A 26025-nucleotide genomic window follows, 5' to 3' on the forward strand; every position below is an offset into this window, starting at 1 on the left:
CAGAGAATCATCTCCGACAGAGGGGACCAATTCACCTCAAAATATTGGAGGGCATTTTTAAATTTACTTGGCACCACCCAGGGGTTGAGCTCTTCGCACCACATCCAAACTAATGGGAATTGTGAAAGATATAACTCAGTATTAGAACAATATCTAAGATGTTTTATTAATTTTCAACAGGATAACTGGACAGAACTTTTACCTTTTGTGGAAGTGGCATTCAATAACTCTGTACACTCAAGCACTGATTTTACCCCTTTTAGAGTAGCAACAGGCCAGGATTTCAGCCCCATGCCTGAACCTACAGAAGAACCCACTATCCCCTCACTTAAGGAGTGGATAGATACTTTACGAAACACATGGCCAGTAGTTAGATTACCTTTAGAGGAAGCTAGAGCAGCTTTTATAATTCAAGCTGATAAGAAAAGAATGGAACCCAAACCTTTCCATGTTGGAGATAGAGTATACTTACCTACAAAACTCCTGAAATCGTTACCGCCATCAAAGAAATTAGGACCAAATTTCATTGGACCTTTCCCTATCACTAGGGCAGTGATGGCAAACCTTTTAGATACCGAGTGCCCAAACTGTGCATGCACAAATGTCCAAACTGAAAGGTGCGTGTGCATGAATGCTGCCATGCACGGACATGCATGCGGACATGAATGTGCAGCAGAGACCCCAAAACCAGCTGGCTGGTGGGAGACAGGGCATCCTAATACCGGCAGTGCAGCAAGAGGAAGATCTTTTTCTTTTGTGAGCTTCTGTTTCGTCGTTTATAGGGAAACAGAAGGTCACAAAAGAAATGCCACGGCCATCTGACCTGGGGCAACAGAGTGCATGCCAGCAGAGAGGGCTCTGTGTGCCACCCCTGGCACACATACCATAGTTTCGCCATCACGGCACAAGGGTCATCAATCCAGTAACAGTAGAACTACTCCTACCAAAGACACTCAGGCAAGTCCACCCAGTATTTCACATTAGTTTACTTAAATGAGAGGCAATCTTATCACTCAGACCACCTGCACCTACACTACCTGTTCTCATCATGATAGAAGGTGAACACTTTGAAATCAAGGAAATCCTTGACTCTAGGATCCACAGGGGGAAAACCCAATACTTAGTTGCTTAGAAGCATCTGCCCTCATCCCAAAATGAATGGATAGCTAAACACCACATTAGGGCCCCTACCTAACTGAAAAAAATTCACTCCCAATACCTTGACATATTTTACAACTGGTTTCCTGATGCCAAAGCGCCTTGAGATCCCCATCACCTTTTGCGGAATGTTTATGATGGCCATGTGGGACGATTCACTTTAATGTCTAACGGAAGATAGCCATGGGACTGTATTTTTATTTGGTTCTCAGAGCAGTTGGTAAAGGAAACATCTTCACAGTTGTGTATTAGCTAAAATCTGCATTCTAACTAATGGGAGGGGTCTCTACTGCTTTAATTCTCCTTGCATTGCCTAAGGGGATTCAGACGTTGCTTTGAACTTAATGTTTCCCTTCTACTTAATAAAAGCTTCCTTTTGAAAAACTCCATTTCAAGAGTCTTAAGCTAGGAGAGGCAATCCTTACAGTGAAATTGAATATCAACATTAGGTAGAGAGAGTAGAGAAACTCTGAAGCTTACACAACTGGAGTGACAGTCTCACAAGTCTTCCAATGTTGCATACCACCAACAGGCAGGCAGACAGCAATTAGAAACTTTTCCTTCTCTCCTACAAAATGATAAGGACAGAGATTCAAAAGCAGCTCAGTATAAAAGAGCAATTAGTAGGCCACCAGTCTATAGCAGGAACTACAGTGGTGGAAAATAGGTGATCAGGAACATTAAGCTAATAAAAGGATAAAAGGAATAGAATTTATATCCATAAAGGAAAGGACTACAAAAAGTATTATGCTACTACTGTCTTCATTGCTAACAAAAATTGTTTGGTTAAGAACACAGGGTAAAAGGGAAGTTTTTATTCTTAAGCATTATAACTTAGAATTAAGCTGAGATAAGTAGATAAGTTGTAAATAATAGACTTAAGACACCAGAGCAGGGGTGTCAAACTGGAAGCCTGCAGGCCTGATGCATCATGCGCAGGCCATGCCCACCACAGCTCAGCAAAGTGAAAAACGTCACGATACATCACATTATTCCACGAGTTTGACACGCATGCACTAGAGTGTAAAGTTGGTATAATTCAGACTCCCAGGTACCTAAATTTTGACAGTGGGGAGGCTTTAATGACTGTAACTTCAAGGCATAAGTAACATTCAGCACCATTAAACTTTGAACTTTTATCTGAAATCTTAGGCTTCATTATTAGTTTTTTTTAATAAAGACGATATTTGCATTTTAGCCTGGTGTCCATGCTTGCTTTTGAAGTTCAGGAAACCATGTTTTCTTTTTAGTCAAGGACGGGACTAAAGGGGAAGTGCAACATATTTCAAGGGAGAGTGTCTTTTCTCACATCTAATCAATACCTTTTATATCCTTCCTGATGCCTCACATTTACCAAATGACTTGCAGTGATGGCTTTCCAGATGAATTACTGACACTTAGAATACCCTGAGATGCTGTTCGGCTTGAACAATGCGCCTGGCGTGTTTATGCACTTTATGCATGACCTGTTCAGGGACCAGCTAGATCAGTTCGTGGTGTACCTCGATGACATTCTGATCTACTCGTCCTCCCTGCATGAGCACTGGAACCGTGTGTGTTACAGTGCCTGCAGGAGAATTGCCTATTTGCCAAGAGGAAGAAGTACCAATTCGCATAAACAATTGACTTTCTGGGTCATTGCATCTGGGAAGGATTGCCAGCGAGAAAGAACATGTGCAGGACGATTTTGCTGTGCTTTGTCTTGGGTACATTGCCTGGTTTGTCTGCCTCGCTGGACTTCTTGCTTTGTTTGCTTTGCTCCACGGTTTACAGTAAATGTGGAAACGTTTGGGGGAAAGTTGGAGCAATAATGGGGAGTTAGAACTATTCTCTGGCTGTGTTGCTTTCGTGCCTCACGCTGGGTCATCATAATTTCTTTTATAGATCAAGTAGGTTGGAGGTAAATTTTGTAACTGATATAAAATCAAAAAGAGGATTTTTTTTGGATTCATAACTTAGCCACTAAATCTGGTGTAGTGATTAAAGTAACATGCCAGAAACATGGAGACCATGAGTTTTAGTACACAAAGTAGCTGGGTGACATTGGGCCAGTCACATACACTCAGCCCTAGCAAACCACTTCCTAAATGTTGTCAACAGAACGGTAGGGAGTAGTCCATGTAATTGCCAAGAGTCAAAAACTGACTTATACACACACACACACCACACTGCTTGTAAAATTGCTGGGTATAGCAAACAACAATCAAAACTGAGTAAGAAAAAAACAATAGCATCATTAATTGCATGTAAAAACAATTAGAAGTATTAGAAAACACTTTGTGACCTCTTGAGAAAAGAATTACTAATTTAGAAATGAAATGGATAGTTTTGTAGTATACCAATGGTTTTAGACAGTCCATACAGAATGATAATACTCCTGAAAATATGTATAATAAATTCTTACCTCCTCTTATAAGAGCACCTTAATATAACCTAAAAGTATTACTGCACTCATTAAAATACAGAAGTCATATGAAAAGATGACACTATACTTATTTAAAAGCTCCATATTTTCCCAGTATTGACATTTGTATTTTTAAACAAGGAGCTTTTGCATATGTCTGTGGTTTGAACACATAGTAAAATAATCATTCTGGATGTGAACTTTGAACTGAACCTGGCTGCAGCCATCTTTCTGTTCCTCAGTTGACACACAGGGAAAGGGAGGTTGGAATGCATTACTAGACAGAACAAAGAACTTTCTCCTGAAAACCAAGGTGATATCTATTGGCAACAGTAAGGTTGGGAAAGGAGTGCCTGAAGAGCCTGCCAATAAACCCATTTGGTCAATGTGAACTGTGACATTTGGGGATGGGGTTATTTCCTAATTATACTGAAACCATGAGAAAGATTTAGATTTAGTTTTCCATTGAAGTTGTGCCGATATGATGTACTCATTAAAGAAGACCTTTGAGAAAGAGCCAAGTCTCAGAGTTCTAATTTGCTTGGCTTCGTTAGTCGGAGCTTTGACATTGGAACTATTTATTTAGATTTCTCTCAAGGCGGTATATGTAGGAAAATTCTCTCATTTTATTTTCATAATTATGATGCTCCTGGTATTTTCAGAGAATATGAAAATATTTTTTTGTAAGAGAGTCACTTAACCTCCTAGCAGTTTCTGAAAGTATAGCACAAAGGAAGTTTTTCAGGTGTCTCCACTGTCTTAATAAACTTTACAAGATTGCTTTTGCAGAGTGAATGCACTAATTGAGATAGTGCCTAAACCTAATTTAAAAAGAGATGGCTGCAAATTGTTTTGTATTATTTTGTAACACACAGGTTATCCTCAGGAACGTGCTAAAAAACTTTACAAACTGTTTTTATACAATGTAGACAAAAATAAATAGAAATAAAATAGATATTTCAACTTCTTGACATGTAAATTTGAAAAACATGTCATATTTCTGCAAGGCACAGGATTAAACCATACTACACTGGTAAAAGCTGAAGAGTTCAGAACTCTTGAATAGGCTTTTGTCTTCACTTGAATAGAATTGTGTAGCAGTGGCACAACCATATAAGAAGCAGCAGATTGATTAAAATGTCTACCTGATAGATTTATGCACATACAATATTTGAAAAGAATCAATGGATAATGAACTTATATACATAGTGAAATAACAAATTAAGTACATTCATGTACATTTCTTACAAGAACTACAGTTGATACATTATCTAACAAGTAAAACAAAATAGCACATGTTCTTACAAAATACAACAGAAAAGTATAAATTAATAAAATTATTAATTAAATCATCTCTCTTTTTAAAAAAGTATTTGAAATAAACAATAGGTATTCATAGTTTGGGACTCCTCCTGCCAGGTCTGGCTCTTAGAATCGAGGCTTCAACAACAGACTAGCCTTGTTATTTCTAAGTCAAATTATTACAATACTGTCTACAGGTAGCCCTTGATTTACAATCACGATGGGAAGTAGAATCTCAGTCATTGAGTAAAATGGTCATTAAGCAGATAGCCATGTGATCACTCATTTAATGATGACAATTCCAGCTCTCCCTGTTGCAGTTGCCAAGCGACCGTGCAGGTCATTAAGCAGAGCATCAGGGAGAGGTGCTCTCTGTGGCCCAGCACATCCAAGTGGCCCAGGCTCTCTCCCCAGCACCAACAAGCTTAGGTCCATTATCTCTGCCTTTTGCTGTAGCTGCAAGTGTGCCCAACTGATGTGTGATTGGCCTTCCTACCAAAGCCATTTTGTGCCGTCTCGCAGTAGGCAACATTCTTGAAAAATGGAAGGCTCACACAATTTGGATTCACTAGTCTTTCTAGCCCAGGAAAGGTAGAAAGCTAGGGAACATCATTGTTCCGAAGGCTTGAAATCTGCCAAGTGGAGGTCAGCCTCTCCACTGAACCGCAGGAACGGGGCTTGGGGCTTTGGCATCTAAGCGCTGTCTCTTCAGTGGAAGAGAATGTCTCTCTGCCAGGCTGCAGAAAGAGGGCTAAGGTCTTCAGGAACCAAGCCCTGTTCCTGAAGCCCAGTAGAGGGTGTGAGCTCCATTTAGTTGGCAGGTCTTTCAGCTAGGCCCCCTGAGATGAGAGGGAATCCTATTGACAGGCTGTAGCAGCTTTCTGTGGAAGCCCATGGAGAAACTGGAAAATAGCAATCACATGATCAAGAGATGCTTGGCAACCAATCATAAGTGCAAACAGGTTGCCAAGTGTCTTGAAATTTAGTCATGCAAGAGAAAAAGTGTGAATGAACCTAGAAACAAAACTGTTTAATAGCTGCCTATCCATGTGGAATGTACTGTACCTTAAAATCTGTATGACCTCAACACATTTTCCACAAAGCTACCTTCCTAGAAACCCTCTCCTTTGTCTTCAAATAAGTTTAGGGTTTTGCAAAGGCCAGTCCTTATTAGGTGTCCCTGGAAATTGCTCTGTAACAGTATATTCAGGGCTTCAGTTAAAATAGCCAAGTCTGATATACGTATGTATTATAGTAAAGAGTAAATCTTTCACCTCTCTATTGAATTCTGGAAACAATGTACCAAATTGGAAATAACTTAATCATACCTGCATGTTACATTAATGAGCTTCTGAATGTATTTCTTTTTAAGAAAGAAAACGAAAATTCTGAAAACTGTCTTTAGAATTTCAGTCCTGTGCATTTGTATTCAGTCTGAGCTTTTAAAAACAGGATATACAGTATATGATATACCATACAGAAGTCCCTTGCTTAGCAAGGACTTGTTCAGTGACAATTCAAACCTACAACAATGCTGAACAAGTGATATTTATGAGTGGTCCTCAAAGTTCCAGCTGTCACAGCATCCTCATGTTCACATGATTGCCATTTGTAACCTTCTTCCTACAAGCGAGGTCAATAGAGAAGCCAGCATGAGGTCATAAAGGAGAAGTACATGATGTTCTTGCTTAACAATCCATGATGATCTGTTTAATTATGGCAATTGGAAGTGCCAGAATTTTCAATGCTAAGCAACGTTGTCCAGTGATGTCACGCATTATGACCGTATCACTTAGAAATGAAATTCTGGTCCCAATTGCCATCCCAAGGATTACCTGAATATATCTTGAAACTTGATGCAAATAGGGCCTGATAGCTGTTCCACCTTGTTAGGTTGGAGATGCAGTCATCTCCCTCTCATGCTGTGTTATTGCATTTTCTCACAAACCAACAGAGCTAGCTGCCTTTTTGAATAAAGTCTGTCTACAATGGGAACAAGAGTCTCTTCTAGTAATGTCTGTTGAGATTGGTGCTCAAATTTTATTGAAGTTCAGAAATAAGAACCAAGTTTCTTTATATTCATGGTCTGCTAAGTACTTCTTGGCATATTCTCACAGAAATAAAACAGATTCAAGACTCATATAGATGCCTCATATAGAGACTCTTTGATTTAATTTATACGAACTGAAGAGAAAAATCCTCAATTTCTCAGTATTGTATTACTGGGGCAGCAACCAGACACATCAATTAGACAATTCTGAATATGAAATTATCATAAAATCATTAAGAAATTAGAGAAATTTCAACTGAATTGTACTATTCAATACAAGGCACTCCAGTTTCACTATATTGTGAAAGTATAGTTATCTACAACAGAATAAATTTGTTTTCAAAGCAGCATCACTGGCTACTTTATTTGTAGATAAACAGACAAAAATGGTAGCTGTTAGCTACTCCATTCTGAAGTTTAGGAATATGTGAGAAATGATTGAGACACCTTTAGTCTGGTATAATTAGAATCTAAGAATTCTAATAAGTTCAACATATTTTTTCATGTTTTAACAGTTTATTTGTTCTAAATGTTGAATTTTTCTTCATTCACCCTTGACTCAATTTTTAGAGTAAATTCTACCAAAATTACTCATTTGAGATTCACAAGGGGTGAACTGATATGCTGATTAGAGTTACAGCATAGCCATTCAAAAGTCATTCTCATGTTTCAGTTTTTAATATCCAAAAGATTTAGTGTAACTTATCACGTCCTCTTGGAGGCACAGGTGGTGGATGGAAGTTGTCAGTGTTCAATAATCTGCAAATAAATATTTGAAAATAGAATAAGAATAGTTTATTATGTTGACATAACTTATTACACTTACACATTTATTTTAAAAAGCAATTAAATACTTTGAAATGTAGGTTTTTTTCAATTGATATACAATAACATTTACAATAGAAAAGCATTGTATTATTGTTCTTCAGGTGGAATTATTGACATCCCTTTATAATGCTAGCAATTTCTAACTATTAAATTAATCAAGTAATTTGCAAGCTGCATTGCTTCCTAGCTTGCTTCTGAGTGCAATTCAAGGAGTTGGCTGCTATCTATAAAGACCTACATGACCTTGGTTGCTTGAAGGAGTACCTGCCTCCCATAGCCTCTGTTTGGTCAATTCAATTCAGCAGGGCTGGGACACTCTAGGTTCCTTTGATTAAACAATATCACCTATCAGCATGCCTTCTCTATAGCAGTATATGCCCGAGAATGGGGTCTCGTCCAAGAATGAAGCTCCCCCACCCCGCTCAAATTGTTGTTTAAAAGAGCCACAAAGACATCTCTGTTTACCCAAGCCTGTAGGTTTAATGACACATAGTGAAGTCCTGGTTTCCCTGAACACCTTTGCTGCCATGTTTCCCATCTGTTCTACTTTCTTTATATCTCTTTAAATTATCTATTTTAGAATTCACCCATGTGGAATAAGGATCTGTCAAATTAATTATTTGTACAGTATAAATGTATTATAAAACAATATATAACCTGCTAGCAACACGAGGAGGTATTCTTGGAGGCCTTCCAAATGAAATGGAAAGTTGGCTGTCTATCTGCAAGGTTCTAGGGCAGAAATTTCTCTTCATGTCAGGTATCTCATTATCCTATGTAAGAATGACAGTGATGTTCATTCAGTTTTAAATATACTTTTTGAAAGTAATGTAACATTTTTTTTCTTTTTCCACAAAATATTTTATATGCCCCAAATCCTTATCGACATTAATTATTTTCTCCCTTCCTATCTTTCCTTGTGGTTAGCTAAGTTTATATTTTTAAATACATTATCTCATTCACTTTTTATTTACAAATTACAGCAGAGAACATGATAAGCATATTATTGTATTTTCCCCAAGCACTATATTGGGGACTCAGGTATTAGAGAGGCTAGCCCTCAGTGAAATGTCTCAGAATAAAATATTTTTTTAAAAAAGTTTTCCTGTTTTGGCTGCAAAATAGCTAATTACAAACACACAACTATTTTCCTCCCATTCAGTTGGGTCCAATTTTCAGAGACTCTCTAGACCAGGGCTGTCAAACTCAAGGGCCGCGGGGTTGATTCGGCCTGCGTGGCCATCCTGAAAACCGTTAAGGGTCCGGCCAGTATCACTTCAACCGGCCCATGCCATCCCAGCATGCGTGTGTGTGCAGACTCCAGTTCTCCGTCGCCGCATGCAGAGCAACTAGTCTGTGGGACTACAGTAAAAAAAATAGTTCTGACTTTCCAACCTCACGAATCTTTTTTTTTTCGTGAGAAGTTGGAAGGTCTGAACTATTTTACTACTGTAGTCCCACAGACTACCTCGGTTGCTCTGCACACGGTGATGGTGAAAGGAACTGGAAAAGTTAGTGAAGGGGTGTTGCTGCCCTGGGTGGCATGGGTGGGGGTGTGAGGGTTTGGCCTGGCTAGCCAAGCTGAAGGGCCCTCAGGTAAGCTGGGGCGGGGCAGGCGGGGCGGCTCTGCACTCCCTGCCTTGCTTCATCCTCCCACCCCTCCTCTGCCTAGCTTCATTCTTCTTTCTTCACCACTGCTCCTTGTTCACTGCCGTAACCTAGCAAGAGACTGAGCAATGCACTGGTGCGGCAGCTACATAGCAAGGTGGTGGTGGGTGGATTATGAAGCAAGGTGGTGTGTGTGTGCAGAACTCCCCCCGCAATACCCTGCACCAGCTTACTTGAGTGCCCCACCAGCCAGGCGCTGAAGCGCCGCAACTGCCACCGCACTGAACTCCAGCTTCCCACTGAAGGTGGAGTTCGCCATGCCAGGGGAGAAATGAGACACCCTGCTCTCCTGCAGAGCCCTCCGCTGCTTGAATGGGGAGGATGAGGAGAAAAACAGCTGCTCAGTGGCTCCTGCCCGCCCCTCTCTCTCTCAGAGAAAGAGAGAAACAAAAAGGAGAGACAGATGTTTGTAAGGTAAGTTAGTCCTTGTGGCAGGGAGGGAGAAGCATGAGGTATCTTAGTGGGTCTGGGAGGCCTTGAGGGCTTGTTCTATCACTACCCACCCACCCCCTTCCCCACCCTGAGATTATACCTCATGTCCACTTAATGAATGGCCCATTTGTATTCTCTTAGGAAAGTATCCCATTCTTGTGTGTTGCAAACAGCTATTTCCAGTGGGGAAAACAGGACAAAGCAAGTGGAGAAAAATATTTTCCTTTGCTATATTTCCAGTCTGAATTAGACTATGGCAGGGTCCCTATAGGAGAGCCCTTTTAAGGATTATGCATTAATAGAAAAGCAACTAATTTACCTCTGTTCTTAAATGCTAAAGCTGTTGCACATAAAAAACAGAGGAACTTTGATCAACTACCAGAGCCATCATTTTGACAGTTTTTAATTTAATTTTAAATAAAATTATTTTTAAAAAATGCCAGCATGGGATAAACTGAGCCTAGTTTGTTCTCGGTCTTATACTAGCAAATGTGGCATTTGATCACAAGGTGAGGAAACATTGAGAAATGTTTCCCCTTTTGCATTTCAGCATCCAAGAAGGGACAGGAAAGAAAAAGAAGAAAAGAGGAGAAAGAAGAAGAAAAAAAAGAATGAAGAGGGAAGGAAAAAGGAAGGAAGGAAGGAAGGAAGGAAGGAAGGAAGGAAGGAAGGAAGGAAGGAGATTATAATGAGAGAGTGTGAGGGTCTGAGGTCAATCCCGCCTTAGCACTTGCCACCAGCAGCCCTGCTGCCTTTTGCCATCCCCTTGTCTTCCTCCTGATCTCTCCTGGTAGTCTCCCATCCTATCACTGAGGATGCTTTGGTTACAAAGCCAGGTCTCCTCATAAGGAGATGGAGTGGGCCTCCCTTTGACCCACACACTTTACCTTCCCACACTCACCATGAGCAACCTGGCCAAGGAGAGTGAGCACAGTAGCAGTGGGAGCTGGCCACGCCCACCATGCCTACACCCACCACAGTCCCCCAAGTCAACCAGAATCCTGATGCAGCCTTCAATGAAATTGAGTTTGACACCCCTGCTCTAAACTAGTCCCTGCAGTTTTTGATGGCATGCCATCACGTGCCAAAAGCAGGGGGAGCGCGGGGAGGGCTAATGGGCGCATGTGCAGGGGGAGGGCACGTAGAATTATGGATGTGGGCATGTGCGCACATGCTCCTCCACGTTTCCCACGCTTTTGGCACGCGATGGCAAAAAGATTAGCCATCCATGCAATATACCATAGGATTCAATATGGTTACTGCCCTGGAATAGAAGCTGTTTTTCAGCCTGTTTGTCCTTGTTTTTATTGTCCTGTACCGTCTGCCAGATGGTAATAGTTAAAAAAAACTGCCCAGGATGAGATGGATCTTTGAGAATGTTTTGAACTTTCTTAAGGCAGCAGGAGCTATAAAGCTCTTCCAAAGAGGGGAGAGGGCAACCAATGACCCTCTGGGCAATGATGTTTAAGTCCATAGGACAAAATCTATTGTGTATGCATTCTATGTGATAAATATAGAATAATAGTTATTTATAGCCTTAGCAGAAAATTCATACTAGTGTATGTGTGCATGTATGTGAGAAAGAAAGAAAGAAAGAAAGAAAGAAAGAAAGAAAGAAAGAAAGAAAGAAAGAAAGAAAGACAGAATGTGCACAAAGGAAGTTTACCTCATTGTCGCCCTCCATCCCACTACTGATACTCAATAGACTTCGGGTACTTGATCTGTTACTTGAACTACCTGGTTAGAGGAGAAAATAAGCATTTTATAAATAGATTTCACTAATTTAAATTTCCACCCATTTTTGCCAACTCTGACTGAAAAGTGAGAAATTATTTTTGTTTACCATATATTTTTAATAAATCAAACATTTTCCTAAAAAGTTTTAGTTATTCTTGAACTATTAACACCATTCTTGCTCAACTTCCAACAAGCAGCAAATAAAAACCAACAGTAATTTATCTATAATCTATATAATCTCTATATAATTCTGTGCAATGTCACAAAAAGTCAGTTTATATTATTTATAAAAATTTGCACATATTAATCATTTCCCATCGTTTATTTATTATGCCCAATGGGAATTATAGTGGCAGAAATTCAAAGAGTCTCACCATATATTTTTATGCTAATTTTCACAACTCTTAAAATTATAAATGATCTATTTCTTCAAGAAAATGAGGGAGTGATCAGAATTCCAAGCTTATATTTGTAGAGAATTGCAAAATATAGTCAGATCAAATCTCTTTATTTCAATAATTGAATAGAAAAACACAGCTTTGACAAATAGAATTACGACTGTCACACTGAAATATAATTGTAACCCATATGCTATATTGACTAAAATTTTAATTGTTATCAAAAACTATGATATCATGATACTGATAATGTAAGTTTAAAATTCTAAACACAAGGCTGTATACAATGAAAACGTTTAATACTGTACTAATAGGAATTATAACTGCAAAATATATAGTAGGATAGTATAAAAAGAGTGATTATGACTTTAAAAGCTAAATAATTTAAAAGGTTAATTGTATAATTGATTTTATATAGTTGATAGAAATAAAGTAATAAAGGTAAGAATAAATATTAAATAAATGTAGCGTGCTTACAAACATAGAGCAAAGATATAAATACTGTAATTGACTAAATAGATGGCTAGAGTTGAAATGGTTGATCAAGAGAGACAGACAGGAAGAAAAGAGATTTGACAATACATTTAATGTGCAAAATCAAATTATAAGTTAGGAATGCCTTAATTTCAGCAATGCAAATATTAAGATCCAAAGTATACTTCTTCATTCCTTGCTAGATAGCTTTCTGGCTACCTGCTTGCTTACTTGCAGTACTTGATGTGCTTTCTGTTTTCCAGTCTCCTCGCTTTATTTCTTTACTTATTGGGAAAATATTTTTCCTCGGATTATATTCATAAATGCTACATTCTGGTTTCTTTGGCATATTCTGAGAATGTCCAATTGGTTCAGTGATTTCCAAATCTAAGAAGAAAGAATAATGATTAATCAATTAGTTAGCATCTCAGGCCAAAACTTTCAAGTTCTCTCCTAAGTTAAAGTTGGAAAAATAGAAACTGTTTCGCTTCAAGTACATATCTTGGCATGTACAATTACAATTCTGTTGTGGTCCAGCAGCGGCCGGCTGAGTTGTTGTTGGACTCTGACAGCTCAGACCATTATGGGACTGCTCTGGAGGATGCGGAAGACTCTGGAGAGTGTTTGGAGTCAGAGCAGGAACTAGAGAAGCCTGTTGGCCATTGGCCACCAGGTGGCATCTGAGTCAGGGAGCAGCGAGGAGGAACAGAGGGAGGTTGTTCCTGATGTATGTAGACATTGAATTGATCGGAGACAGGAACAGCTGGAGAAGACGTTATAGAAAGAAGTAGGGACAGCTGGTTAAGGGTGTGGCCCCTCCCAAAGAGTTTATAAGTGGAGCGAAGGGAGGAGGATGTTTGCAGGAGACAACAGTCCATATTCAAGCCATTGCAAAAACCTTCTGTAAGTGTTATCTTGTGTTTGTGAAGAGAACTTTCTAGGCTCCCAGCCAAGGGGTGGCTTTATCTGTGTAATTTAGTCGTGGCAGACGGCCAAGCCTGAGTCTGCATATGCCTTGGATTCATGGGACACAACAAATTCTAATAGGTGGAATCGTTTAACTTTGCTTTTCAAACAGAATGCCTTATCACCATTTTGGAAAACCATGCATGGGGTGCTTTAATCTTCGCATGGACATGTTTTGATCCTTTTCTTTTTCCCACTGAATCTGGGATGTACTCTTGAACAGCATAGGTAACAAGCTACGGCGTAAATTTTTTATAGATTTAGAGTCATACTTAAAATGGACAATGGACAATCAGCATTGAATGCAAAGCATATCTTCCAACCACTGACATACACTGCAGCATGAAAAAATGACCTATTGATATTTGTCAAAAGCAAAACAAAACTGTGAATATTGCATGAATATATACTATTTGGAACATCTCAAAGTCTTTGTATGCCAGCAAAAACATCCCCGACTTTTACAATTCTTGACAATGTATGTTAAGAAATTGAAAGTATTCCCCTATCTTTAGTTGTATTGCAACAATAGAGCAACTATTCTTCAGTTCAATTTTTATAAAATGCTAATTAAGAATAAAGGTATTCAGCATTTTGGAGAGTTGGCAGTATATCTTTAGCATTCTTACAAAATGAGTGCCCTGTTGCTGAAGCCATCCATAAGACATGCATGAGATGTGATGACAATACTACCCTGACTTATTGCTACCTTCCCCAGCCCATGGCAGAGTAGCAATCATCCACCACTCTCATTTTTAAAGAATAGATTAAATTATTGGAGGTATTGTTTTAATAGTTAGTTTACTTTGTTAAACTTACTCTGATAAAAACAATTTAAAATGGAATTGGAATAAAATAGAATAATTTAATAAATGGATAAATAAAATATGATAAAATTATATGTCAGTATCACCCCTACAATCTACCCCAATCAGACCCACATATGCCAATCTCAGCCAAATCATTTTACTCAAGTACTGTCCCATATTAAAAGTTGTTTTCAGATTCTGGCCACACATAAGGTATACTGTTTTAATATGGGGTTCCCAATTGGTCATTTGTTTAATATATGAACCAAGGTACCTGTCTCTCACCGTCTTATACTAAACAACAATCAAATAGTTTGTGAGCCAAATCTTGATTATGGCAAACCCAAGTTCTAGTCTTGGAAAAAGTTATGCCTAAATATAAAAAGGTGTTAACCTAGTCAATTGGTTCACCGTCTAATTGCCACCTATGATAATGTTTTCCAAACACCATAATTTTTTATTTGCATTTACTATTCTTCGTTTTTTGGACAGAGGAAGGTCATCCATGAAAGTTGTAATAATTCGCCCTCTTCCGTTGGCCAGGTTTCCTGTGTGAAGGTTCCAAGAGTTGTCCTAATTAATCTACGAGCCCCAGGACGAAATTCAAAGTAAAACCATTCATTTATTAGGACTAACATCTTGGCACGGACTTCTGTGTAGCTGAAACTAAATCACATTTAATGGTGTCTGACCTTTACCCCTGTGCCCCCACCCCTCTGACTGAGGTCATCAATCACATTCTCCAACAGGACGTTATGGCAGGGTTCTGGACATGCACATTCACATCCCAGTACAGAAATATGAGACTTTTACTCTGGCCAAAAGTATGCATGGAATTTCCCTCCCCTTCTCAAGGTGATAGTAGTAATGGAAACGCCTTTGGCGTTGACATCTGGCTCCCCTCACTTCCTGAAAGCGACCTGTATAAAACAAAGCAATTTGAGTACAGGTGTATAACTTAGGGATGTGTCCCTCCCCCAGGCTTGCTTGGATTTTCTGCATAGAATTTTGCTATAAGGCGATCAGCCTGGATATTTCTACTTTTCACCCAAGATGCCTCTGACAAGGGGTAGCCCTTCCATTTGATTAAGTATTGGAATTGTCTCCTGTGCCACCTTGAATCAAGGACTTCATAATGGGTTTGGCCCCCTATGACCATAGGACCCGGGGGCTCCCGGGGTAGTGGTCTCAGAGTGGATCCAATCACGGGTTTTAAGAGGCTGCTATGGAATGCTGGGTGTATCTTCCCCAACAATCGAGGCAGTTTCAATTGCACGGTGACTGGGTTGATGATCTTTACTATAGGGAATGGTCCCATAAACTTTGGCCCTAGTTTCTTGCTAGGCAGCTTTAATCTCAAATATTTTGTGGAGAGATAAACCTTCTCTCCCACCAGGAATGGCCGTTGTGGAGCCCGGTATTTGGCTGCCTGTTTCTTATAGGTTTGTGCCGCTTTAGCCAGTGCCTTTTTGACATTTTCCCAGGTCGCTTTCAGCATCAACATCCAATCAGCCAAGCTGACTGAGGAGGGGGGATTCCTTGGATACTCAGGCATTGGGACGAAGTCCATACCGCCCACTATTTTGAATGGCGTGAGTCCTGTGCTACTGTGGACAGCATTATTGTACGAGACCTCAGCAAAAGATAAAAGGTCTGCCCAATTGGACTGCTGATAGTTCACGTAACACCTCAGGTACTGCTCTACCATGGCGTTCAGTCTCTCTGCTGCCCCATTGGTGCTCGGATGAAAAGCTGAACTAAGACCCTGAGATGATCCAATGGACCTCAGGAACCCCCTCCAGAACTTAGCCATGAACTGGACCCCTCTGTCTGAGATAATTCTTCAAGGTACTCCATGCAGTCGGTAGATATGCTTCACGAACAGTTAGCCAGCTTGTGAGCTGAGGGTAGTCCACTACAGGGTATGAAGCGTGCCTGTATGGAGAACAGGTCTATTACAGTCCAAATCACTGCGTTTCCCCCACTTTTTGGCAACTCTACTATAAAGTCCATTGCGATCTCCTCCCACGGCCTCGTTGGCTCTGCTACTGTTTGCAGTAGTCCAGGGGTTTTTTCCTGGTCGTCTCTTCATTGTGGTGCAAATGGTACAACTTTTCACGTAACTATCTACATCTTTCTTCATGCCAGGCCACCAAAATTGCCTCCGGGCTAAGTGTAAAGTTTTTAGGAACCCAAAGTGGCCTGCTGGTTTGGCATCATGACTCCTCTGGAGAACTAGGGTACGTAGGGATTCTGGGACATAGAGTTTTATCCTCTTCCATGCAAGGTCATCTCTCTTTCTCAAGATGTGTTGGTTGGTTTGGAACCAGGGGTCTGCTAGCAGTTCAGTTTTGAACCTCGTGGTTAGGTTGTTTGCAAGTTGGTCTTGCTGGTCACAATGTTGCCGTCTGGTGGTCACTTGGGCAGTGGTTTGGGCAGCGGGAATAATGGCATCCACTATGTGCTCCCGTTCACATTTGTACTGATGCATGCGGGAGAGGGCGTCAGCTAGAAAGCTCCTCCCACCTGGAATGTGCTTTAAGACAAAATCAAAGTGGTTGAAGTATTGAGCCTATCGGACTTGTTTGGGTGATAGTTTCTGTGGGGTCCTAAGTGCCTCCAGATTTTTGTGGGTCGGTCCAGACTTCGAACGGTTTCTGGCTCCCTTCCAACAGGTGTCTCCAGGTTAGCAATACCCATCTCACTGCGAAAGCCTCCTTTTCCCATGTGGCCCATCGTCTCTCTGTGTCTGTGAGCTTGCGGGAGGTGTAGGCGCAGGGTTGTCAGCACTGGCTCCTTTGCAAACATTTCTTTTAGTGTTTCGAACACCTCTTGGCAGGTTAGGTCCCATGGTAGGGGTTGTCCCAGATGAGGTTTCGTTCCTGGGCTCCCTGTCTTCAGGAGGTCTGTCAGGGGTTTGGCAATTTTTGCAAAGGAGGGGATGAATTGCCTGTAGAAGTTCGTGAACCCTAGGAAGCTTTGTAGCTGTCTACAGGTGCGAGGGGGATGCCATCTTAGGATGGCTTGCACTTTCGCTGGGTCCATCTCTATTCCCTCCTTTGACACTCGGTAACCCAGGTAGTCTAACCGTGCATGGTGGAATTCGCATTTTGATACCTTGACGTACAGGTTGGCTGCCAGACATTTCTCCATACTTGGCGGACCAGGGGTACGTGTAGATAAGGATGAGTAGATAAGGATGTCATCTAGGTAGACGAGGACCCCCTTGTAGAGGTGCTTGTGCAACACCTTGTTTATCAACTGTATGAATACCGCTGGGGGCCCCTGCAGTCCAAAATGCATCGCTTTGAATTGAAAGCTCCCTAGGGGGCAGTTGAATGCTGTTTTCCACTCATCTCCCTCTCTGATTTGTACTTGGTAGTATGCTTCTCTGAGGTCTAGTTTGGTGAAGACTTTTCCCATGGCCAGATTAGATAGCATATCCTTCATGAGGGGGAGGGGGTATAGGTTGTGTACACACACCCCGTTTATCCCTCGAAAGTCCACACACAGCCTCATGGTGCCATCTTTTTTTTCTTTAAAGAGGACTGGTGCCGCGACCCGTGGCTTGGCTGGCTCAATGAACCCCCTTGCTAGGTTTTTGTGTATGTATTTGCGCATCTCTTGCATTTTCCCGGGCGTCATGGCATACAGTTTGGGCTTGGGTAGTTTTGCCCCGGGGGATGATTTCGATGGCACAGTCTCTCTCCCGGTGGGGAAGCAGAACATCGCACTTGGCCTCGCTCAATACTTCTGCGAGGTCCTGATATTCTATCGGAATCAGTTTGGCCTCTGGGGTTTTGTCGGATGTGGTTGCCAGTTGTTCTTGTGGGCTTTCTTGGGGGGTTTCCAGCGTGGGTGGTGTTTCTGCTTGCTGATGTGGGAGGGGTTGGGGGCCCCTTGATATCTTAAGTCTTCGGGTACCCCCTTGCTACCAGATGGTCGGTCCCCACTTGTCTAGCCAGGAAAGTCCCAGTATGACTTTGTCTGTTATTTTGGGGGCTATTATGAATCGAATTACTTCCCAGTGATCTGCTAGTTCTAGCCTCACTGGTTCAGTTAGGTGGGTGGCATAGGCTCCTCCCATTAGGGACCGGTCAACCTGCTTGAACCGGATCGGGTGGGCCAGTCTTTTTGCTCTGATCCCGTTTCAGGACTGTGGTTAGATTGATCAAGCACCTTGTGCAGCCTGAGTCTATTAGGGCTTGAAAATCCCTCTGGTTTCCTGTTTTGGGGGCTGTGAGGCGTATTGGAAAAAGGAAAGGGTGAACTGATTCACTCACCATTTTCTCCCTCGTCCTCGCTGTCATATGATTCGGGCGACTGGTTGTCACTGCCTGGGGTTCCATCACTTTCGCCTGAGGGGAAAGGGGCCTTTGCAGCCTAGAGGGCTTTCCCGGACGTGTTGGTGGTCCGTTTGGATCCTCATTCTGGTCGTGCCCTGGGCAGTGGGTCTGGCCTTCGTTTGGGGGCAGCTGCCATGTGGCCCATCCCCCTACATCTGTAGCATTTCAGCAGACTTTGAGGGAGGGCTGGCCTCAGAGCCTGCTGTGGTGCTGTGGTTCCCTGCCGGCTGGGTGGTTTCAGGTCTGGTTGACCTCTCTCTTGTGTGTCCGGTTGCTTGTCATGTCGTTGGTGCACAGCCTGCTGTCGACTTTTGTTGCTACTTGGAACCACTCAGAGAGTTGATTTGGGATGTCGCAGTATGCAGTTACCTGGGCAATTTGCTTGTCCAGGCTTGTTCTGAAAAAATGCAGCAGCAGCTGCTCTGGTGAAGGGGGTTGCCTTCCTATGACCCTCCTACATTCACGGATGTGCTCTTTGATGGGGCAGCCCCTCTGCTTTAGGTTGCTGAGTTCCTCTTCTGCATATGGGTCTTCTTCCTCCACCTCCTCAAACCTGGCCTCTAGCAGTTGCAGGAAATCATCTATGTCTTGCAGTTGGGGGGCTCTCCTCTTGTGGAGGGCTGCTAGCCATTCCCTTGCTTCTCCCTCTAGAACCTCTGCGATTGCATTCACCATGGCTCTGGGGGATGGGTAGAGGTGCCCATAGTATTCCAGGTGGATATCAGCTGAATCAAGGAATAGGGCTAGCTGGTCTGAGTCTCCATCAAACTTTCCCCTGAATTGGGGTGGGTCATCCAGCCCTAATCCCCCAGCCTCCTGTCGGCTTTGGTATGCTTGCGCCTGATATGGCTGGTTATCTCTTTCACCCCTAGTTCGGAGAGAGGGAGGGGGTGCCCTGCTCTTGGCAGCCTGCCTGCTGCGTGAGAGAGGCACTGGTTGCCATTCTGGGCTCTTTCTCCTTCCATCGGGATGGGGAGGGGGCTGTGCTCCAGTCTGCATATCTTCCCTTCAACAAGATCAGGTGTCCCTCCCCTCACTTCCTCCCTCTGTTGCTCTTTTGCACTCCCTCAGGATTCCATCTGGGGCTTTGGACTAGGGCAAGGGAATTTCCACCAGTACTTATCTTCTCTTGCTTCTGCTTCTGAGTTTTGCCGCATATCTCCAGCTGCAATCAGGCTTTCTTCTGATAATCCACCTTCTGCCATGGTTGCCTGATTTTCCCTCCAAGCACTCCAAATATTTGGGAGTGACTGGAGAGCCCGGGATTCAGGAAGCCCGGAAATCTTGATAGATGTTTAAAAGGTAGTTTCAGCTATCTGTGAAGGTTCCAAGAGTTGCCCTAATTAATTTACGAGCCCCAGGACGAAATTCAAAGTAAAACCATTCGTTTATTAGGACTAACATCTTGGCACGGACTTCTGTGTAGCTGAAACTAAATCACACTTAATGGCATCTGAACTTTACCCCTGTGCCCCCTCCCCTCTGGCTGAGTTCATCAATCACATTCTCCAACAGGACATTATGTCAGGGTTCTGGACATGCACATTCACATCCCAGTACAGAAATATGAGACTTTTACTCTGGCCAAAAGTATGCATGGAATTTCCCTCCCCTTCTCAAGGTGATAGTAGTCATGGAAACGCCTTAGGCGTTGACATCCTGGATGGCTATTACATCAAATTTAGATAAGACACTCACTAGTCACTATCGGCCATTTCTTTCCAGCCAGCTATATTCTAAGTCACAATTTGCACTGGACTCCTGAAAGCAAGATTGTCAGAGTTCCAAGTAACATACCTAATGAAAGAAGTGTCAGATCCCTAAAAGTGATACTGCCATTCAATTGGAAGGAGGGGGTCTTGGAGTCGATTTATTAACAGTGCCTGCTAATACCAGTTGATATTTTACAACTGGTTTACTGGTGCCAAAGTGCCTTGAAATACCTTCATCTCTTGGGGGGATGTTTATGATGGCCATGTGGGAGGTTTCATTTTAATGTCTAACAGAATATAGCCATGGGACTGTATGTTTATTCGGCTCTCAGGGCAGTTGATAAAGGAAACACCTTCACACTTGTGTATTGGTTAGAATTTGCATTCTAAGTAATGGGAGGGGTCACTACTGTTTTAATTCTACTTGCATTGCCTAAGGAGATTCAGATGTTGCTTTGAATTCAATGGCTTCCCGTTCTTCTTAATAAAAGATTCCTTATGAAATAGTCCATTTCAAGAGTCTTCACTTTCTTAAGTTAGGAGAGGAGCCCTTACATAAAGCAACATCTCTGCAAAAAGGTCAACCCGGAGAAGCAATATTTGCTCTACTGAGGGGACCCTGCAAACCATGCCCAAGCACAACAGTGAATAAGGAGAAGCTGAATGATGGAGGGAGACATCACCCCACCCCCTAACCAGAAGCCTGCTCCATGTACCCTGTCAGAGAGGATGAGGTGAACCTGGAGGACCCCAAGAAGCGGACAAAAGACAGTTGGGATGGGAGGACCAGAGAAGATACCCTCACCCATGGTAACTGAAAACTGGGGTGGAAATTGGAGCTAGAAGCCCCCTCTGGCCAGGAGGAGCTAAATGAAGCATCACTGAGAGAGGATCATCTGAAGAGACATGTAACCCAGTTGGTGATGGAGATTTCAGAAAATCTCAACATCCGGGGGGGGGGGGGGGGGAGCCAGAATGGCAGCAAAGCAGCACTGGAAGGGCAGAAGCAGCAGATGATGCCAGGGGGCCTAACCCCCCTCTGGGCCCTGCTGATCAAGCAGATGGCACAGCAGCAACAGCAGGGGACCCAGCAAACCCTTCCCCCAGTTGGCGCATGGATTGGGGCCCGCTCCCAACCAACCCCAAAACCTGCAATTAGAAAGAAAAACTCCTTCCCTTGGGGTGAAGTTTGATGGGAACCCCAAAAAATTGGGATTCTTTGTGGCACATGTGCTCACCTACATGCAAGAATACGGGTGTGATTTTCAAACCCAAGGATCCCGAGTGTGAGTGGTTACACTAGCCCTGGAAGGAGCCACTGCCAGATGAATGGTGACCCTACATGATGCCGATGTGCCAGAACTGAGGGACTTTGACCGTTTCATGATGGCCCTGCGACTACATTTTGAGGACCCCCTCACAAAATGCAAAGCATGCGACTGCATTAAAGTTGTGAAGCAGGGACGCCAGCCAATGGCAACGTATACCGAAGAATTCCGAGACCTGGCATGTCGTGTGAACTGGCCAAAGGATATCCTGGTAAGCTGGTTCAAGGATGGGCAAGGTGATGACCTCTACAGTGCCTGCATGGCCCGAGGTGCACTGAACCACCTACATGAGTGGTATCCCACTGCTGAAGAGGCAGAGATCAACATGGCCAGGAACCAGTACTGAGCAGGGCGAGTATGGAAGAAATCCCCACCCCAAAGGAAGCAAGAGCCTTTCAATCCTCAAACGCCATCTTTTCTGAAACCTTCAGCCTGTTTCAAGTATGAAAAGGAGGGGCATCAAGCGGCAGAATACCATTGTCAAGCACTGGCTAGGAAGCCAGAGTGCCCATTAGGGGGGAAACCTGTCACTGCGTTAAATTGTTTGCTAGCCTGAACTGATGAATTGAAACTAAATAGTTAAACTGAAAGAGTTACTGCGCAGGTCATAAGGTCTTATCTGGCAATGATGTACTGCGCCTGTTCTTCACACATTCCAGAGCTTTCCTTTTGATCTTTGTCCGTCTACCAGGAAAACTGGGAGACAGAACTCTTTTTCCAAAATGTAACAATTAGTTAGTTTTTGTTTTATTTCCATTTCTTATTTTTGTATTAAAGTTTGTTTATTAATTAGAATATGTTTCTCCAGAATTTTTTATTTCTTTTCTTCGCACCTTAAAGAATATGCCTGTTTGGAAACAGCCGCGATCTAAGACCTCATTTAGTTCAGGGTGAAATCTTCCCCTGACAAAACCTACGAAACCTGGCCAGCACAGGAAGGAGATGGCCCTGAGGAGCAGGGAGATCTCCACCCCTCCCCTCTTTGAGGAGAAAATCCCAGCTCCTCAGCAGGAGGAACCATATTCATCCGGAAGCAATCCAGAGGATGAACCACTGGTAAGCAAACCAATTAAACTGCTTACCCACCCCCTAAGACTATTTATCCCCAACTGGGAACCACCCAGAACATGTAAACAGTTACATAGCTTCCTGGGATTTGCCAACTTTTACCGCCAGTTTATGCCCGCTTTTGCCAGATTGCTCTCCCCATCACCAAGCTTTTAAAAATGAAGGGAGCAGGTAATCCGAAACCAAAGCAGCCTTTGAACTGGACAATGGAATGAGAAGCTGCATTTGAAAAACTTAAATGGCTGTTTTCAGCAGAGCAATTCTAAAGCACCTGGACGCAGAGAAACCATTCATCATACAAGCAGATTCCAGTGATGTGGCAATAGGAGCGGTCCTGCTTCAGAAAAATGAGCAAGACCAATTACAACCATGCACTTACACATCCAAAAAATTGAATGAAACTGAGCAAAGGTGAGCCATTTGGGAGAAAGAAGCTTATACATTCAGTGGGCACTTTTAACCTGGAGGCATTTTCAAGAGGGGAATAAGATCCCTTTTGAAGACTGGACGGATCATAAAAATTTAGAAGCCTTAAAGACCTCAAGGAAACTCTCCCCAAAACAAATATGATGGGCTCAGTACTTTAAAGGGTTTGAATTTATACTCAAATATCTCTCGGGAAATTTTTTTTCTGCCAGATGCACTATCTAGGAAATTCAATTCAATTCAATAGTACGAAGTAAGATGTAATTAAACCCATGATACAAGACAATCAACTAGCCGCTAAAGTAACCACCGGATCCCAGGCAAAACAAAAAACATTGACGGACAAAGACACCATCCAAACTTTTAAACAAGCTTTAGCCACCAATGAAAATCCAGCTGCCTGATGAAAGATAATTTAGCTTGGGTGGGAGGGAACCTAATTAAAAGGCAATTTTGGTGGCCATCACTAAAAAAGACACAGCGAGCTATGTAGTTAGCTGCCCTATTTGTTTGGCAGCTAAAAGACGTCAAGGGAAAATCCCAGGACTATTACAGAAGGTAGCTGAACCCTCAGCACCCTGGAAAGAGATTGCTATGGACTTTATTGTTGAACTACCAGAAAGTGCAGGGAATACTGTTATTTGGGTCGTAACAGACCTGTTTTCAAAACAGGCACTTTTTATACCTTTCCAAATGATCCTAACTGACAAAAGTCTAGCCAAGTTATTCCTGACACACATTAATCACCTTCATGCAGCCCCGCAGAGAATCATCTCTGACAGAGAGATGCAATTCACCTCGAAATGTTGGAGGGCATTTTTAACAGTGGATAGACACGTTATGAAACATGTTAGATACTGGTATCTACTACAGTGGTTTCCACCAAGGTCCTCTGTTCCGGCGGGAACACAGGTTTAATCCTATTGGTCGAAGGGTCTGACAGCTCCCTATAAAAGGGCTGCTATCAGACTCAACCTTAGCTGGATTGTTCTTACTTGTACTTTAATAAACAGCTGTTGTTGCCTTTTAGCCTGGTGTACCTTCCATTACCCGATCTAACACTGGCAACGAAGGTGGGATTGGAAGGCAACTAGGCAAACCAAAAAGAGCGTAGCAATCCAGCAAGTACATCCAGCCCGGAGCTCAGCGCAGCTTCGAGCAGACATTTTTGAGCAGGAAACTTAAAACGCCATCAGAACACAAAATGGCCATGCATGCCCCACCGACTCCGTATGACCCAGTCAACAAGCACTGGGACTCGTATATGCTACGGTTTGACTGTTTCCTCGAGGCCACGACCTCATGGGCCTTTCTGAAGGCTGCAAGAAGAACATGTTCCTCGGATACTGTGGCCAGGAAGTGTTCGAAACAGCGAAAGATCTCTCTGAACCAACACCACTCCAATCAGTTGCTTGGTCCATGCTCCAGCAGACACCGAGGACCCACTATGTCCCAAGCCCTCCAAGCACATTCGCCGGCATAAGTTTAACATCAGAAACCAGAAGGATGGCAAATCGATCAACAAGTACATTGCGGTGCTACGAATAGCTGCAGCGTACTGCGAGTTCCGACACCTGGACGAACTCATTCTTGACCACATAATTTGCAGTGTGTGGGACATTAACTTACAGAGGAGGTTACTCGCTAAATCTAACCTTACTCTGCAGATTGCCTTGGATGAAGCCAGGGCGTCCAAATCGGCCGTCAAATCCACTGAAACTCTGCAGTGCCAAAGCGCTCCACAAGACGGATGAAAGAGTACACCCGTACATCATGTGGCTGCTGAGGCTGAGAGCTCAGAAGGCGTCGAAGATGAAAGCTGCTGCATGCGCAGTAGTCGCGCCCAGCTGGCGCGCAAATTCAAACCGTGTGTACCGCTTTGCGCTAGCTGCGGAGGAGACCATGCCAGATCAGCTTGCTGTTTCCCTGACGCTACCTGACAGCGCAGCGAGCGAAAGGGGCACATCGCCAAAGTGTGCCGGAGCGAATTCCCTGCTACTACTTGGCAGCCAAGAAGCACACTAAACTGCCAGCAGAGGCCCAACCAAGGGGCCTGGCAGAAGCCACCAGGGCGCTCTGAGTGCGACACCACAGTCCACCTACCATACATCAATCGGCCAAGTCCAAACTAGGCAGCCAAAAAAGCTGAAGGTCACAGTCCTCATCGAGGACTCTCCATGCAAGATGGAGATCAACACCGGGTCATCACTTATTTATTTATTTATTTATTTATTAGCGTTTATATACCGCCCCCTCTCCTGAAAGGGACTCGGGGCGGTGTACAGTCCGTATCAAAAATACAACAAATTAAAACATAGTAATAACTACATAAATACGTATATGAGAGGAGGATAAAATATGCCAAACTGTACAGCTAAATAAATAAATCGAAATGTACAAAATTTAAAATCCCAATGTCATATCAGGTTAAATTTAAAAAATATCCCTCTAAAAACCAGTAAGAATGTGTATGCCAGGAGGTAGACGTTATAAATTATGCCAGACCAGCCAGTCGGAACAGGTGTGTCTTCAGTTTCTGTAGGAAGGAGCGGAGGTCAGTAGTGGTTCTAATGTCGGGGGGGAGGTCATTCCAGAGGGTTGGGCCCATCACAGAGAAGGCCCTACTCCTCGGTGTCGCCCGTTGGCATTGCCTCGTGGACGGCACCAGGAGAAGGCCCTCCCTGTGAGAGCGAATTGGCCGCAGGGATGTATGTGGGAGGATGCGATCCCGCAGGTAGCTAGGCCCTATGCCATCACTGACCATCATGCCATGGTCTACCCTCAAGCAGGCTATCCCTAGCCTGAAGAAACAACATCTACACACCCCTGACATCCGCCTACGCGATTACCAGGGAAACCAGGTCCCCATTGTGGGCCAAGGCACCTTCCAGGTGAAATTCAAGCATTTCAGCAGCCAAC

The 26025-nt window shown here is 43.0% G+C and overlaps 1 protein-coding gene across 3 annotated transcripts in view; it reads right to left on the reverse strand.

Annotated features, from left to right (window-relative positions):
• Positions 1-7410: 7410 nt before the first annotated feature.
• PIK3AP1 (phosphoinositide-3-kinase adaptor protein 1) overlaps positions 7411-26025 on the reverse strand; it is a 96491-nt gene continuing 77876 nt past the window's right edge. For all 3 annotated transcript variants that reach the window (XM_081954026.1, XM_081954025.1, XM_081954027.1), the window contains 4 exons: positions 12683-12838; positions 11509-11579; positions 8400-8515; positions 7411-7673 (listed from right to left, as the gene is read on the reverse strand). In XM_081954026.1, coding sequence (XP_081810152.1) covers positions 7607-7673; positions 8400-8515; positions 11509-11579; positions 12683-12838 — 410 coding nt within the window. In that variant the 3' untranslated portion in view covers positions 7411-7606. The remainder of the gene's footprint in view (positions 7674-8399; positions 8516-11508; positions 11580-12682; positions 12839-26025) is intronic.

Source organism: Natrix helvetica (genome assembly GCF_964273705.1).
Source record: "Natrix helvetica genome assembly, chromosome: 5".
NCBI classification, from domain to species: Eukaryota; Metazoa; Chordata; class Lepidosauria; order Squamata; family Natricidae; genus Natrix; species Natrix helvetica.